Below are 18,085 nucleotides of genomic sequence, written 5' to 3' on the forward strand. Positions count from 1 at the left end.
CCAGTAATTTCGCCTCTGTTTGAAAGTCTTAGCTGGGGGATTTTTGTCTACTCCATGGGAATTAGAGGAGATCGTTGGAGAAGTTTCAAATCTACTGCAAAGCACCCGAATTTATAAAACATCTCTCAGATGACACAGTCTTAAGGCTCTTTACTACATGGATAATAAAAATAACCATCCTTGGCTGTCAGAAGCAAGGCTGACTCCAGATGGGAAATGCAAGGAGGTACTTCATCCTTCCTTCCACTGGGAGCATCACTGAGGCACTCATCTGGAGCATATGGCTTGGGATTTTTTTGTTTTGTATTTTTTTCCTATTGATAAAATGTATCCTTTAGGCTTTTGGCTAAGAAGGCTGTGCCGAAGTCTTAGCCAAGGACCATTTCATTAGGTAAATACAATACAGCAGAACAAAAGAGACCTCTAGATGGCTGAATTTCATACTTCTAGAAATATCAAAAAAAAATCTGATACTGCATGGTAGTCAAGAAATAATTCATGTGCAAATCACTTATCTCACTTGACATAATAAAAGGTATTTTTTTGGAAAATTAAATCATATCACTTCAAACAAATAAAGGATGCTGATTCTTTAACTGTGGCTTGACCATATCAGTCTTATACTTTTCTAAATACTTTCTCATAATTGATTTGAGCCTGAAAATGACCCCCAGGGAGGAAACAGGCATATATTACAATCTTATACAGTTTTATAGAAGAGGAACTAAGACGTAGAGACCTGAAGAGGCTTATCCAAAACAGACCAGTGAGGGGTGCCTGGTGGCGCAGTTGGTTAAGTACCCAACTCTTGATTTCAGCTCAGGTCATGATCTCAGGGTCCTGAGGTCGAACCCCCCCAGGCTCCATGCTGGGGTTAGAGCCTGCTTAAGATTCCCTCCCCCTTCTCCCCCTCAACACCACCCTCCCCCTCAAAAAAAAATTGAAAAAAAAAAACAACAAAATAAAACCAAAAACAAAACAATCCAGTGAGTAAGTGAAAAAGTCAATTCCAGAATCCAGGTCATTTGACCACCTCGCAGAGAAATTCTAAAATGAACTAGTTTAAGGTACAAAGAATATTTTTGCCATTGCCATCAAGTCGTTCTTTTCATAAAGCTGTATTTTCATATAGTGAGTTCACTTTCGCGAGAGTACCTCTGTAGGACTGTAACAGTCAATCAAGACAGTAAATTATCTTTAATATACTGAAAATGAACAGAATTTGGGAAAAACAGAGGCAGCAATTACTTCCTTTTTTTTTCAAAGTAGGCAATAGCTGGCCTTCTTAGGCTCCTGATGCCCTCCAAGGATGTGACACATTTCCAGATGAGGCTAATTCCCTCTTCCTGTTCCCATAGAGTAGACATGATCCCCGGGGGAAACCATATGCTATGTTATTCCTACGAGCTGCTTTGGGTTTCAATGTCATAATGCTTGAGAAGTTACAGTTTCTGAAGTAAATGTAGCCAAACTATGCCCTGTCCCCTGGAAGCCTTCTCCTCAGACACCACGTCCCAAGCTCACCACCTTCTCCAGGTCCGTCGTTCTCGTCCATGGAGCTGCAGACTTTGGTGGACGCGAGGGACGTAGAGGAGCCTCCGTGCTGGGAGCTCTGGAAGGGAGCAGAAACAGGGGTAAAGCCCTCGGTGAGAGCGCCCGTCTGCAGGGGCTATGCCCAGCCCAGAATCTTGGGGGTAACTGCACCCGTCACCAGGGAGGCTTTGGTCTTAACCCTCCAAAGGGGAGGTTCTTAGTCTATTCAATTAGATTCCCTCTCTTTCCTGCCCTATTAACCAATACTAGATGGTTTAGCTGTGTCAGGCTAGTCATTCTAAATTTGGGTGTTCCACGACTGTTTAGTCCTTCTTCTCAAAATCAGCATCCCTTAGCTCACTGTTTAGGTTTGTCAGATGTTAAGCATCTCACCTCACTTTTCCACAGTCTATCTGCAAACAGGCCTCAAATATGATGCCACTCTGATCTCATCCCAAATTTTTTCTATTCTTACCATAGGAAAAAAAAAAATTCTCTTCAGTTTCTTTTATGGACTATCCTAAAAGAAAAACATTGAGGCTTACCACATCCTTGGAGAAAGGTTAAAGAGTGGGTTTGTTAATTCCATTTTGAGCTCAAGACGTAAACACTAAGCAGGTTATCAATATGTTAAATATTACAAAATAAGTCTGAGGCAAGGACAGGAATTAAAGCCTAAGCCTGGTGATTCCTTGTGTTTTGACCCAAGACCAATGAGAGCAGACAGGATAATGACTAGATGACAAAGTCCAGAGGATAAAACAATACCAAATATTTAGTACTGTGCTTAGCTATGGGGCAGTACTTTAACAATGAACTTTTCCATCTCTGCTTCTATTCCTTGAGAACACAATTTGCATATTTCAATGCTATTTCTAAACAGTGAACACAGCTTGTCCTAAAAGATCTTCCTTCTGTTTCCCTGGGTTTATCCACTTGGTTGGCCTGATGGGAGCAGGAGGCGGTGAGGGGGCAGCATTGGCTCATGGTGCTGGCTGTCTGTGGAGCAGAGAGAAGGGAAAGAGCATCTGTAGTTGAATTAATAATGAAGAGGTGGGGAGAAGCAAAGTTGACCTAGTTTTCCTCTGCTTACCTGTTTCCCTTCAACCTCCTCCCCATTCCATCCAGCCTTAACTGTACACAACGTAGGAAGAGAAAGTTTTATATGATTTCTTTACTCCCAACAGTCTCTTGCACAGAAAAAAGCAAATATTTTTAGTTTTCACCAAAAAGATGACTATCATTCGGAAAATGTTACTTAAATCATTGCAGGGCCATTTGAGTCCACTGCCTGTTTTCCTGGGTGTGGCTAAGATACGCATGTTGGATGAGTTCATCTAAGCTGACTGTGACGTTGGGGTGAAAGTTAAATTCACAGCAGTGACGCATCTGCTTCCTTACAGAACATCCTACGAGTTTTGTGGTTACTCTAGTCTACCCCTGAATGCCACCTAGTTTGTGGGCTGTGTCCTTTATTTTCCCATACCGTAAGAATCCGCCACCAATCAGTCTGGTGACTTGAGTGGTTTTTTTCATCCTTTCTCATCCTGCCTCCCTTTGTGATGAGCACCACGCATTTACCCTCTCTCAGGCTAGAAAGAGGGATTCCGCTTGTGACCTTGAGACAGTTTTCTCTTGGAGTGACCCTGACTATGTGGTCATAACCAACTCTGTCGAAGGCACTGTAAATGTAGGAGCTTCTAAGTCATGCTCTGCTGACTTTTATGAATGTCTGTTTGTGAAAACCTTGTGTTTGTAATATTGGAACACAAGGCTTAGACAAGGCAGATTGATGATGTCGATGTCTGGAGAAAATAAACATTAACATTACCACGTTTGAGGGAAAGGTGTGTGTTTTCCAGAAAGTGAGATCTTTCATCCCCTGTGTGAATGCTTTTGCTGTAGACATAATATTGTTCCAAGCAGAAAAGCAGTAAGTAAATGTCTAAAATGTAGACCTTCTCTTCTTCTGGGCTTTCTGGTCCTTGAATTTCTTCCAGCAGCATCACAAGTGGTGTTTAATAATGTAGACACATTGTGGTTTGGGGTGGCAGGTGCTGTCTTGTCATATGGTGTTTTAAATTTTAGAATACAGAGACACCCTCTTTCATCGAGCACTTGAATTAATAGACTAGTAGCGTGTTTCCTAGCAAAGATGTCCACATTTATGTACTCAATTCCAAAAGCTTGTTCTTTTAATAAGAACATCAGATACTCAGACTAGAACTCTGACCCAAAGTATATGAAAACATCTTTTAAATTCTAATATTCAATCAACTTACTGGATATTATTCACTAAAGTGCCTTATCAACTAACAAATTGCATTTTCAACAGTGCCGCCAACGTCTGATGCCCTGAATGCTTGCCACAATACCAGCTGTGTTTTGTCTGCCTTATGGACAAAAAACCCTCAAGGTTTTTAGACTCTGGTTAAAAAAAAAAAAAAAAGTAGGATTAACACAAGTTTGCTCATGGTTAGAATTGCTTATTTTCAACTTTAGGTTTGAAAATGTACCCCCAACTAATTTCAAATATCATGCGGACGGTAACAGACCATTTTAAGAGAAAAAAATTATTTCCTTACAAATAGAGAACACGGAGTGGGAAGTTGTCATTTTGTTTATTATGCTCAGATAGAGTAAAATAAATGTATTAGATTCCTAATGGTGTTATCTCTTCTTTTTCCCAAAGAGGTAAGAGAGTTTACATTATACACTTTTCCAAAACAATGATTATTCATGGATTCAAAGAATTTCAGGGATTAGAGTAGACTTTAAATATTACCTTTCTACCTTACTTCCATCCGGAGGCCAAATTCCCACTACAGAAATCTCAGCCATTTAGTCAAATGGCCTCTGTCTGACCACCTCCACTACTGGACACATCATTTCCTGAGGCAGCCCCTTAATTGTTCATATGAGATAAAGAAAGTTTTTTCTTATGTTGAAATGATGTCCTACATTCTCCAGGTATTGGTCTTAGTCTCACCTCTGGAGCTACCCAGTGCACGTCTAATCCATTTTTTTTGTATGACAGTGCTGCAGGAATTTGAAATAGCTACTGGACCTCTTTAGTATCTTCTCTTTTTCAATTTGGACATTCCCAGTTTTTTTTTTTTTTAATTGTTCATCATATAATAGGGCTCCATGACCCTTTCACCATCCCATGGATACACTTCAGTTCTCAATATCTCTTGTAATGCTAGGGCTCAAAAGAAATGTAATATCGTAGGTGTACCCTGACCGGCACGGAGCAGAGGACAGAGCTTCTCCCTTGTGAATGTAATATTAATGCACTTTAAGATCACACGCGCCTAGTGACAGACAGTACCGTAACTTTGGAGCCTAACACTGAGCTCATTGTTATGTCAGGTCTCCCTAGTTTGTATTTGGGAGGTTGCTGTTTTGGATCAAGTCTAAGACTTCCTGTTAAATGTTAAATGTCATATTTATTACATTGAGTTATATGTAATATAATGTAATAATATTATTATTACAATGTCATATTTATTACATATATTTATTACATATTTATTAACTTCACGTTAAATGTCATATTTATTACATTGATATCCTTGCAGGCTGTTATTTTTTTCAATTCTGATTTTGTCATCTAACATTTTTGTCCTCTCTCCCCGTTGAGGTGATCCAGTAATCAACATGGCTTTTTGTGTATGCTGGTTACTAATCCTAACTATACTCATTTACATAGTGCTGGGACACTCTGATTACTGTCCATAAGTCTGATTGAAGGACTTGGAAAACAGTAAAGGGAAAATGTGTAAATTCTTGCTCTTTAAAATTAACCCAAAGAAATTAATCAGCCTTTATTTATGACCAACAGAAGCTGCAAAGCCCGCTTGTAATTTTTTGCATGCTTACAAGGGAAATCAGTTTGCTTATTTGGTTTTTCTGAACAGATAAACCATTTTATAATATACACAATGATAAGATTTTGTGTTTGCTTCAGTTTGCTAATTCTAAGGCACCTGGGTGTATATAGTACAGAACATATAGTTATTTTAGAATTTAATGCAATTAGTTGCTCTAAGAGACATTGTGACGTTTGAAATGTTATCACCTCCAAGCAGATTTAATGGGAACCAGGTGGGCAGGTTGCTGGCACCTGGATGCTTTTATGACACACCTTCATAAAAGTACTGCCCTAAGTAAGAACACATCCTAAGTGTAGCTATTTAGCTTGGGATCATATAACAGATGGAGAACGTATCACACTTTTTGAAGTAAGTGAGAAAGCTGACATAACAGCTCTAACCACATTTTACCAAGATGTATCTGGTGACTATGTAGTTAAAAACAGTTCATTTTAAATATAACGGTACTAGTTACCCCTGCCATTTGTATTAATGGTGTCACTCAGCTGAGGACTACACTGAATCAAGTTTTCAAAAACATCCAATTAATCCAACTGATATACTCAAGGTAGAAAAATCTCACCAGATAACTTTAGCTTTGACTGGATAATCCTATCACTTCCACTTCACATTCCGCCTTGGCACACAATTATCACTTTGTTAATAGAGATTTGAAAAATTGTAAAAAAAAAAAAACAACCAAAAAACTTAAAAATCAAGTGGATCAACTTTAGAAAGGAAACAACCAGTAAATATTTAACAAACTCAAACTACTGTCTTGGTGATCTTGACTTGAGGTCTACAGAATCTCTAAAGATGACCTCCTTAAATAAAAAAAAAATTAAATCATACTCTTGGTGCTGAAAGCTTGAAACCCAAGGATTCTCTGTGTGTAAAAAAAACAAAAACCACACATTCATTTGCTTTCCAAGTGTGTATAGAACAATAATAAGTTGGTGACATCAATCTGTAGTAACTAATAAGGTTCTATTATGTGAAACAAAGCAAAGGGAATACCTTTTTCCAAATTCTTCTGTCTGCATTCTTCATAGCATGTTTAGCCCAAATATACTTTATGGTACAGGTAATCATGTGCATAACAAGAATCAATATTGAAAAATGAAAATTTATCATAAAGATTTGGTCAAACTTTTTAAAGGACTGGAGAACAGTTATTCATGAAATTAGTTTACTCAGAGGAGGGAAAAATGAAAATGGGAATACTGGCATTAAATCGATGTTAGTGAAGCCACCCACTGGAACCAAGATTTCAAAAATTAATGTATTTAGTTACAACTTTGTTTTGTCAGGCAGCCCTCTTGCGTCTTGAATCCAGTCTCTGCGCTCACTTAGGCCAAGATCTATAAATTCAAAATCTGAACCATTTGCCCTGAAAAGACTGTTGTGTCAGGCGGGGAGGGGGGCGGATAGGGACACAATGTCTCCCCTTAGGAGTTCCTCTTTATGAAATCATAGTTTGGAAGGGGACCAGAAAGTCATCTAGTTTATCACCTCTTGATAAAATAATTCCCTCTATGATTTACTCCTCCAATGAGACTCCTAGTTTGTGATGAAGGGAGCTCACGACTCTTCCAGGCACCTGCTATACTTTATTTTTAAACTCTATTATATTAAGAAAGCATAAACACAATTTGGAATTTTATAAATTTGTAAACATTCCTTCCAATTGTACCATAATTGCTTTGGGCACTGGTTACATTTAGGCTATCGTGGAGATAATAAAGAGAACCAACTAAAGTAAACTGTAATTTTAAGGTTAAAATGAACCTACCAAAAATGTTAGATTTGAAACTAGAATTTTGGACTTCTATAATAATTTTAATATAAACCATTTTTCTAACAAAGCCAGGAGAATTTTCTATATTCCCTTACGCCACATTATGAATGAAATAAAGTATGGAATTTTGTTCTAGATTGAAGTTGGGTAATTAAATATTTTATTATCATCACTATTCATTTTATTATATATTTATTTTATATATTTATTCAGTGGTTTTAAAATAACTTGTATACACACCCATGTATATGTATCTACATGATCATTCCCTCTATCTTACAATTAGATGACCTTAAGAAACATACCTTCAACCCCAGGAGACAGTTAGTATGTCTAAAAAATGCATGGCGATTTTTTTTTCAATCAGTTGACCAGTTGTCTGACAAATTCACCCTTAAGACAACCCTGAGAGGAAAAGCGTATTAATGATTTTAATATAAGCAGCTGAAACAGAATTCTTCATCGGATAGTCTTATTTTGTTGTATTGCCAGTATTTTATACTTTAGATGGCATGGGATGGCATTCAGCAGTATCTCAGGTATCAATTCGCTGACGCTGATTACATCACAAACAGGTCATAACCCTCGTTACAAAAGCAACCGAAAGTAACTGTTAGCCCTTACAGTCATTTCAGTGTCCTTGTCTACTTAGAAGTTTTCTGAAAGAAACTCACTGAACAACATAGGTGGTTTTTCCTGTTTATTACATAGTTATTCTAAGGTGGTAAGTGTCACAAAGTTAACTTTGAGGGGAATAACATGGTCCAGTGGGAAATACAAGCTACAACATTTTACAATGAAACCACAACACAAAGTGATGGAACTTTCAAAACTGGTAGTTCACTGAAACATCTCATCATTTAGCTCTATAAAACTCTGCGGATGACCTCAGTTGATGGATTTTTAAAATATAGTGTTGTTTAAAACATTTTAACACCAAACGCTCTTTTTAAGAGAATACATCCAAGCAACTCAAACTGTGTGCAGAAAGTATGTCGACCTCTTTGTAAAAATTTCATCCAAATTTACAACATTCATAGTGTATTTTGAAGGAAAAAGTCCTTAAAACAAATAACTCAATTCCTTGCTTGTTGATGAATATAAACTAAAAAATACACATCACAAGAAAATTAACTTTCATAGGTCTTTGCCTGTGACCTTTCAGATGCCTACTCTCCTGGCTTCAAAACTTTTTTGTGGCCATATATAATACAAACACCCATGTATTACATGCACCATTTATACTATCTTGGAATTTATCCATCATCCTTACTAAAATGAACCACATTTTAAAGACACTATATATCATGCACTCTTGAAAATTACAGCTAGGGCCTCAGATTTCCTATCTTTTCCACATGCGTTACAGGCACAAAATTACAAATATTTTTCAGCTGACAGTATAACAAACTGCATCAGGCGATTGGTATATTGAATTCAATGTATCTCTAATTTTTACACTACACTCTTGTGGGGATATCACAAACAAATACAGTTCTCACTCACATGCACAATTAAAGATGCTAGCAAGGCTAATGCAAATATGTATAAATGGGCAAATGTATGCATATATAGTAAATTCATTCAACTAACATTTTCAAGTGTGTATATATTTATGTAGATATATACACACATATAGCAAGTATAGGAAGGTTACTACTGAAAATATGTCAACAGTTAGAATAGCGTTTTGAAAGAACATACACAATTGCCTTACAGGTTATCTGGCCTTGTTACTAACTTACTTCAAATCAAACATAGTTTAGATTCTTTTATATTTATGTTTCAGTACAACACTCAACTACTCACAACTCTATAAATCAATATTTCATTTTTTAGTGAATATTGATTGACAATCAATATATGTCATCAATACATACACGTTAGAGAAAACATCAGCGATAGGATTCACCCATTTTGATACTTGAATGTCAAGACATAATAATATAAACATCAATGTGTGCTTATATTTAATAATTAACACAATACTGGATTTGTTTGGATTTTGTGTATCTGGATTCCAATTTTTTTTTTTGTTAAATCAGTACGTCTATTTGGAACCATTTTGCCTTACTAGTTTAGCACACTGCTTTTGAACTTAAAAATGCCCCAACTAATACATCACATTTAACAATTTATGACATGAAGGTTTTACATACAATTCCACAAGAGCCAGTAACTCATAAGGCTGTGTCACAAACCCCATATTTTACTATTTACGGTCTATGAACATACACAAATACTTAACGTAAGCACACCCATATACACACTGAGCCCTGAAAATTTACATAGACATCCACACGCCTGTATAGATATATGGCCACATATGAAAAATTGAGCAGTCCAATAGCTCAAATATATGGGATTATTTTTCAAGAATATCTTTCTCTATTTTCATTAAGAAATAAGCTTCCAGGCTTCATTGTTTTTAAATGGGGAACGATAAAACAAAAACAAAAAGTGAGCCCAATCATGTATAGATTTGCAGTGGATACAACGAAATACCCCTGCTGGTTAACATAGGGAACACATATCATACATAAATGTTTTTAGAAAGTAATACTTGATTTTTTAATATTTAGATGAGCCAATATAAGAACACAGGGATGTGTACAGATGGGTGGACCTGAAATGTCTTAAAAGCTTATGATGGTGTAGAAACATTGTGGATTCCCCCCCCGACTTGACTGATCAAGCAAGACAAAGAAGAATAAACCACGAGGCTTTCGGAACCAGTCCTCTGAGTGCACACCGAGCTTCACACTTGATATGTTATTGGTTTGCATTTCTAAAATGCTGAAAGCAGGGAAATACTTATTCTATCTTTGTCTATGATGTCTAAGAAAAAAAAGTGAGTGCAAATGAAGAAGTATCAAACTTTTAACTAGAGCCCAATGTCTTCATAGCACATTTAAGGTTTACTGTAAGGACAAAAATGCATGGTTTTTGCTGGACCTCTCTCCTGCTCTGTAGAACAATTTAAAGTTTAGTGCCTAATTTTTTAAAAAGAATTCTGTACGTAAGTAAATCTTAAGTGCCTATAAATCATCAATTTGATTCCACCAATGAACTGAAAACTTCTGGTTTGTTGCTAAGAGGTTTTTTCCTTTTCTTTTTTAATTTCTGTTTTAGTATAATGGAATTACGCTCTGTATAGAAAGAGATCTCAAAGTCTATAAATGGTGTGTTGTTTCAATCTCCGAGGGACTTCAGTTTCAAAAAGTAAATGATATATATTGCCTCTGAACAGTCCTTTAATAAAAGTCATATGTTCAAAAGATTAAATGCTGTGGAACAGCATTTCCTTTGGAGCTGCCTGAATGGAAAGCTGGCCATGATATCTATCGGCAATTAGTAAAAGTACAGTTTCTTGTTGCCATGTCTAAACAAAGCCATGGGCTTCATATCAATTGGCAATACCTGCCACTTCTCTAGAACAAATAGCATTTATTGGTCCTTTCTAAGCAGTACTTGTCCCTAAGATTGACAGTGCAGGGAAGTTAACATTTTTGGAATTTATTTTTGTTCTGAACCATCTGACCCCACCAGATTTCAATTCACTGTTCCACTGCTTTCTTTGCATTTTTGACAGTTCAGTCAAATACATACTAATCTTTTATGGACTCAACTGTATTAAGTAATGCATTTTACAAAGACATAACTAGAACAGACACCAGCATAGGCAACTCCACAGATGTTTACTGTTTCAGCTAAAACAAAGCAGCCTTTTGATCTCAGCAGGAGTCTCTGTTCGTTTCTATTGGAAACAGTTTTTAAACCTGAAGTCTGGAACAGGTATTATTATGAACTGTTCTTTCAAGATGGAATGATTCAGTTTGTGGTTCGAATAACCTGCCAGAGAAATGTCTTTTTCTCCAACAGACAGGATAATGAGGCACTAATTATTATAAGGCTAAGTTTTCAGATGCTTGTTAGATTGCCTGGACTCTTTTCTTTCTTTTTTTCTTTTTCTTTTTTTTTTCCTTCTTTTGGTTGAAATGTTTTATTCACTTGGAAAGTGAGATGGTAACATATGTAACTATAAACCAGATGGTAAAATTTGATAGTTGAGCAATTTATCAAGGAGATAAATTGATACCATTTAAAACAGTATATGACAACTGAATTTCTCTCCATCTTGAATCAAACATTTTGTTTTTAAATTCAGTTTTCAAGTAAAATTTGAAAAAAAAAAAACTCAAGGAAAGGCCTCCAAATGGCATCATACATTTTACATTTATCACCTACTGAGATATGTCAAGCCTGTAGAATATCAAAACCATGCTTCACAAGTCTTAAATTGTTAGTGTTTGAACTAGTAAAACTAAATGACCACTAGGGCATGGCTTACATACAATAGACCATACACATTAAATTAATTTTTTAACATTCAGATTTTAAAATAATTACGTTATGTTTAAGCAAAGCTGACTATGATTTTTAAAACAGAGGACAAGAAGAGCAGAATTAGTAGGTTAATGTTAAACAGTGGGTTATAATCATAGACTTACTGGGTTTAACACAAAAGGAGTTTTGCATACGAAAATTTCTAAAACATCAGGACTTCTGTGAATGGAGATCTGGATATTGAGGGCCTGATTTACATAGCACCATTTAAGAGAATTTTGCTTTTAAATGGATTCTTCTTAGAAGAAATCCAGACACAATTTTTTAGGTCTGTGTGTTTAAAAAAAAAAGTTTTCTAGTTTCAGCCTTTTCACATTTGAAAAATCACATATATGGTTGTAGGGAGGAGTTACGTAATTTATAGCAATACCACTGAACAAGTTCTTCATGTTGGTATGTCGTTTAAGCTATATTTATGCTGCTTCCAATGAAAAGGTAAGTTTAAGAAAATTTACTTGATGAAAAAAACAAGTTTCTAACGCCTAATGTTAGAGTCTTAATGAGATGTGTCCTTGACATGAGTGTTTTCCCTCAGATATATTAACCCACGAAATGGTAAGTAGCTTTGCCTACTATTCAGGAGGAAAAAAAAAATCGAGTATTTTTATTATTTTGCAATAGAAGTATCTTTAAAAAATCAACAATCCAAATTTTCAAAAGAATATAACTTGAAGAAAAAAAATGTCTGCTGGTGCCACTATAATTCACTTGACCAAAAGTATAGGAAAATTGTATCTATATGTCTACTTATGATTGAATGAAAACCCCGTCTGCAGAAATTATGACCCTATATTGCTAAATCATTAACTTGTTCTTATACTCAATATTGGGTCCATATATGAAATTCATTTAAAGCCAGGTCTTGCAAAACAAAAACAAACAAACAAACAAAAAAAACAAAACCCAGAAATCGAGTTCCCCCAATCAAATCAATGTAGGTAATATACATATAAAAAAAAAAGACTTCAAGGATTAACATCATGACTATAAAATGCCTGTATATTTACTTTTACATGGTCTGAGTTCATAATTTCAAGGTATGCAAAACTCTTTTGTGTATTTTGCTGTTAGACTTTTCTTAGGAAATGCGAAACACCTTCACCCAGTCACAAACCATACACACTGCTCCATTGCCTCTTTTACACTGAGTCTCCCACTGAATCCAAATCATCCGAAGAGAGGGGGCGATACAGGTCCTGTAAGATGAAGGGCGGTACAGATTCGTTTACTTGGCTTTCTTGGGTGCCCTGTGGCTCTCTCAGGAGTGGAGCAAACATGAATGAGCATCCCCGGCTTCTAAGGTCATCTGACCTTTCAGAGTCTCCAAATTTGGGTCAGAGGAAAGGTAATAACTGAGAAACCATTTAAGCAGACATAAATGGTGCTTATTTTGCCTTATTGGCTTGAACTGCTTCAGAGCTATTGCCTTCTGTGTCCTGTTGAGCCTTATAACCCCTGAGGGCTGTCCATGCCAACTCCACTACTAGGTGTCAAGGCAATTCTTCCTTGAACATCTCCTTCCCATCGTGGGGGGAAGAGGAATGTGCTTACCTCACAAAATAATTTGTCAGGAACCCCAGAGGGCATTCAGCAAATTCTGGTCACAGAGCAGTAACCCAAGTGTTGCGTTTGCATATCGCATTAACCCGATAAAAACTGTCTTCGTAGAATTTTATATTTGGAAGACAGAAAAAATGCAAGCTTGACCTCCCTTTCCCTTCCCAACGTTCTTCCGGTTCTCCAAGCCCTTACCAATCACCTCCCTTTTCCCTCCCTCCACCCCCCTTCTGCTAGGAGATCTCTCAGTTGGTAGCCAGGCAACCAGCTCAGATCTGCAGACGGTCTAGGATCCTGGCTTCTTTTCTGTTTTGTACCACCCACTCCTCATATCATCTGACTGATCAGATAATCTACACAAGTCAGCCATGTGGGAGTATAATGGGGAGCTTCATTCAACCTACACACCACAACACGTTTCCTCCTGATGGACTAAGAAATAAGACCCAAAAAAGTTCGTGGAAGGAAAAGATCTCTAAGATCTGCTTCTGTGACCAGTTAAATGCTTCTAGACAGCAATTTAAATAACAGTGTTTTGGAAAAATAGGGAGGTTGTTTGGTACATTGCCACCAATGCTTTTATGAAGAAAAATATCTGGTCTGCAAATTCTTATTGTATATGACTATTCTAAAATACCGAAAGCTGTAACATAAAAATATGATTTTAAAGGAAGGAAAAAAGCTGATTAAATCATCCTAATTAACATAAATAAAAATATAGATTTTTCTTAATTGTGAAGAAAGTGGTGAAATGTCTTGCTATTCCTTTACAAATTAAAAAAAAATATGTTCTCATTTTTAAAAAAGAGATAGGCAGTGTAAATGTGTGTGTGTGTGTGTATGTGTGTTTGTGTGTGTCTGTGTGTGTGTGTTTTGGGGGGCAGAGCCAACTCATTTTCCTGGCTATGTTGCTAGGCAACACAGAAGGAAAAATAGAACTAGCTACTGTTTTCCAATTTGCAATAAAAAGAGTTAATTTATTCTTTGAAGTCTCTTCTTTTAGCACTTGCCATCTTTCACTTATTTCAGTATTTCCTGCATAGGAGTATAGCCAACCATTTCAGAAGAACATTAACCAAATTTGAAACAGGATCAGTTTTTAGGGATATTCTAGGCCCATCTTAACCGGGAGGGGCTATTTGATGCAGTTGCCTCCACACCAAGATGAAAGCTTCTCTCGCTAAAGCAGCTGGGAACGTCTCTGCGCACTGACGTGGTACATGGACGGAGTGTGTTCATTTAAATTTAAAAGCCTGGAAACTGAACCATCTCTGAATTATCCAGGGCTCTGCTCACAACATGTGCTTAATAAATGTTTTCAGATGACGATAAACCCTTCGTCTCCCTGAAACAAATGCGATTATTTTCCCCTCTCAAGTAGATGCTTGCATTGGTAGTTTGAATGACACAGTGAAGCATCTACAAGAGAACCGCCCCTGATAATCATTCCCCAAGTGCTGGCAATGGTAATTATAGAAGCCATTGGCCACACGGCTGCTAGTCACCGGACAGACACTTTCTGCCTCATTTGGACAAAATCATAGCGACGCCAAGAGTACTGGGGCAGAAGAAGCAAACTCGAGCCTCCTTCTGCCAACCCAGGGACAGTTGGGCCAAGCACTTTATATCCCCACGACAGAGGTCTCCCCAATAAGCAAGCAGGGAGGGAAGCTCAGACCTATGGCAAGGACTCTCAGTCACCACGATTTAGTCTCAGCAACCAAGCATGAGCTTAATCCTGATTCTGAGTTTAATTTGTGCAAAGGATGGAGAGGGATTACTACGCCAGGTATACTAAAGCATACTCTTCAAAAGAGAGAATATTCTCGGGAAGAGCACTATCTGTGCTACATATGGCTGACCCTATAGAAGGGGGCCTTGCTGGGTAACGTTTCCTAGAAAAGAATCGCCCTCCTCCCCCTTCCTCTGCTCAAGGATAGACACTTAGGGGACTCCGTGAATTCGGCAATTCTTCTTTTAGTAGTTCACTAAGGATTCTTGTACTTCAAAACTCCAAATTAGACTGTGGCCAACAAGAAACCCACACTGAAAACACTCAGATGGAATGCAATTATTGGGTTTTCTATCTGGAAAGAGCCTCTTTCCCGTTTTGTTTTTCCAACTGAGACTCAGAAAGGATAACAGACTTATCGAAGATAACACAGCCATTTAGTGGAGGAGCCGGTGCCCAAGCTCAGGCCTCACCAAACTGTCTGAACACTCTACGCCTGATGCCAGGAGGCTCTGTGGAGAAAGACCACACAACCCGACACTTGGGGGGCCAGGCGCCGAAGGGACCAGGGCCCGACAGAGTCCCCTGCCCCCGCTTTTAGATGGCAGCATGTGGACACAATCTCACAGGGGGTTCAAAGAGAAGAGGCTTTCAACTTGGATGCAGTTTAAAGTTCGGGCACTTAGAAATTTCATTTTAAAGCACATAATAAAAGAAACCAAACAAAGAATCCAGTCTCTGAGTTCAGAAGCTTCCAAGGAGCCCTTGCTTATTAAAATGTTCAGTGAGCACCATCATAAAACCTCCCAAGAGCACATACTCCTCTCCACCTTGCTTGTGAAATCAGGACAGTAAAAGGCCCTCCCTTCCCTCCTCTGCGCCTTCCTCTCCTCCCCTTCCCACCCCTTTTATTCCTGCTGTGGTGTTACTGGAAAAGACAGACGGTACAGGTTGCAAGGGGATAAGAACAGTAGTTCTTCCCCACCCCTGACCAAGGAGAAACTAACACTCTTTCCAGTAACTTTTTGACTTGGGTCTCCAAGCTCAGTCAACTTCTCTAGTATTACACAAAAAGCTAAAAAAAAAAAAAAAAAAAAAAAANAAAAAAAAAAAAAAGTGCAAGTAATGATGAAAGAGAAGGCACTCAATGTAGGTTTCATTCACAAAAACACATGTCATCTGTACCCATTCTCTGTGCCAAGGACACTAAGCCGCTCCAGACCACCATTCTGTGCCAGAAAGCAATTCCCCACCATGGCACTGTGCATACCTTTCCTTCCTAAGGAAGGCTGATGGTCAGTGATGAGGTCTAATGAAACTCATCACAACTAGGGAAGCTTATAAACCAGTGGCAATAAAGTCTTTTTGCCCCTTCAGGACAAAAAGAGGTGGGGTATTTAAAAGTGAGGCTGCAACTTTGATTCTTCTCAGAATTAAGCTTCAGACACATTGAGAGAAAATAAAAGCCCTGAGTTCTAGCTAAGGGAAGCCACAGTCACAGTAAGTGGCCTGCCATGGTCACTGCCTGCCCTCACCTGGTTGTTACTTAGAGACAGGCAGTGCTCCTGGGAGCTGCACCTGTGTCATTCTGCACGGAAGCTCAGGCAGGTCTGAAACAAGGAGATCACTTAGTTCCTTACCCTCTGCTTCCGCAGGCTTCCCGGGCTGGTGGGTGATGGGCTTGGCGACTTGCCCGAGCGTGGAGTAGACAGCTGACTACCAGGGGTTCCATTAACTAGAAGCAACGAATCACAGAGAAAAAAACGGCTTGTTAAAAATTTTTCATGACAAATTGTCTTTTCCAAGAAACAAGCAATTATAGAGGGACATTTGCTAAAATTCCAGACACCTATCTCTCTGTCGTCCTGAAAAACAGCTTCCGGGAATAATCTTCAGAAATTCACGGTTTTGCTAATCTTATGCTAAATATGGCATCAGGCTACATAAAAATGCTTAAAAATGTACTTTGGACAACTTTCCTGATGAATTTATTAACAGTGCCTTGAAGTGTGCCAATAGATTTTAGCCATGTGGTTAAGGTCCTAAGACATTTTCAATGGGATTCGTCCTTAATTCTGTAGTTTAGCTTCCCAGCACCACCCAATAAGTAAATATTAGCATAGCTCACAAGTGATATTCCCAGTGCCTTGTTAAAAAAGACCCCTATCTTTTTACAGTTAAGCACTCACTTCTAGAAGCTCCTGTATCCACTTGTGCCCTAATATCCCTCCGGTCTAACTCTGAAGGACCTGCCTGCAACAGGACAAACTCATTGGCACAGACACCCAGAAACTCCTTACGGTCTGTCTTCATTGCTACTGAAAATAAAAGCTGCTTTCTGATAGGTTTAAATCACTGGAATTCTCCCGGACTCTCAAGAGTTTTATACAACATTATCACTAAACGCAATCAAATCCACGGAACTCAAGTAAGCAATTTTTTCCCCTGAGTCGCATCACCTCTAGGAACTGATAACACACTCTGGAGACATGACTTTATAAAGATATATAAAGGCTGCCACTCTATCACCCATAAACAGGACAACGTTTTCACATGTTTTATATCCACAGTCAGCGAAGGAGAATTAGCCACGAGATACACACACATTCTTGAGGGTGCACGAGAAACATTTTCCATGAAGGAGAGAGCAATAATGCAGTGAACTTACCTTCTATGAGTTCTAACATGGACACAGTCTTAGTGTTTAACCTGGCAAGAGCAAGAGGCGATATCCCTTCTCAGCACTGAGCCGAGCCCGGCGGAACTGGGAAGCAGTTGGATTAGTTAGGGATGGCTAAGGCTGCTCCCAGAGCAGGCTGAATGAGATGCAGGATTCATCAGCAGATGCTTTCTCTGCGTAAGGCTGACGTCTTCCAAGCAGCAGTGGGAGGTGCGGGTTCTGTCTTAGGCTACATCAAAGGTGTCAATTAAGCCTCCTGCCAAAGCAGAACCACGGCAGCCCCCACCCCGACACCACTAACTCCCGGAAGCCGAGCCCTCTCGTACTTTGCTCTGAATCATAATGAAGTGCCTGGGGGGCAAGAGGCCCAATGACTCATCCAAAAATAAAAATGACAATAACTTCTAAAACCTGGTGACTACCTGGGTAATAAGTACACCCTCACAAAATTCAGGGCCTTGGTACAATGTTTACTGAGTTTTCACAAACACGGTTGGCACAAA

At 38.3% G+C, this 18,085-nt stretch overlaps 1 protein-coding gene across 4 annotated transcripts in view; it reads right to left on the bottom strand.

The window, feature by feature from the left end:
* Positions 1 to 18,085, bottom strand: part of DCLK1 (doublecortin like kinase 1) — a 333,743-nt gene that overhangs the window by 63,856 nt on the left and 251,802 nt on the right. For 2 of the 4 annotated variants that reach the window (XM_034665069.1, XM_034665067.1), the window contains exons 6-7: positions 16,543 to 16,637; positions 1,525 to 1,612 (exon numbers count right to left, since the gene is read on the bottom strand). In XM_034665069.1, the coding sequence (XP_034520960.1) occupies positions 1,525 to 1,612; positions 16,543 to 16,637 (183 nt within the window). The remainder of the gene's footprint in view (positions 1 to 1,524; positions 1,613 to 16,542; positions 16,638 to 18,085) is intronic. The other 2 variants (XM_034665068.1, XM_011230146.3) reach the window with 1 other exon arrangement.

Source organism: Ailuropoda melanoleuca, chromosome 7 (assembly GCF_002007445.2).
Source record: "Ailuropoda melanoleuca isolate Jingjing chromosome 7, ASM200744v2, whole genome shotgun sequence".
Taxonomy (NCBI): Eukaryota; Metazoa; Chordata; class Mammalia; order Carnivora; family Ursidae; genus Ailuropoda; species Ailuropoda melanoleuca.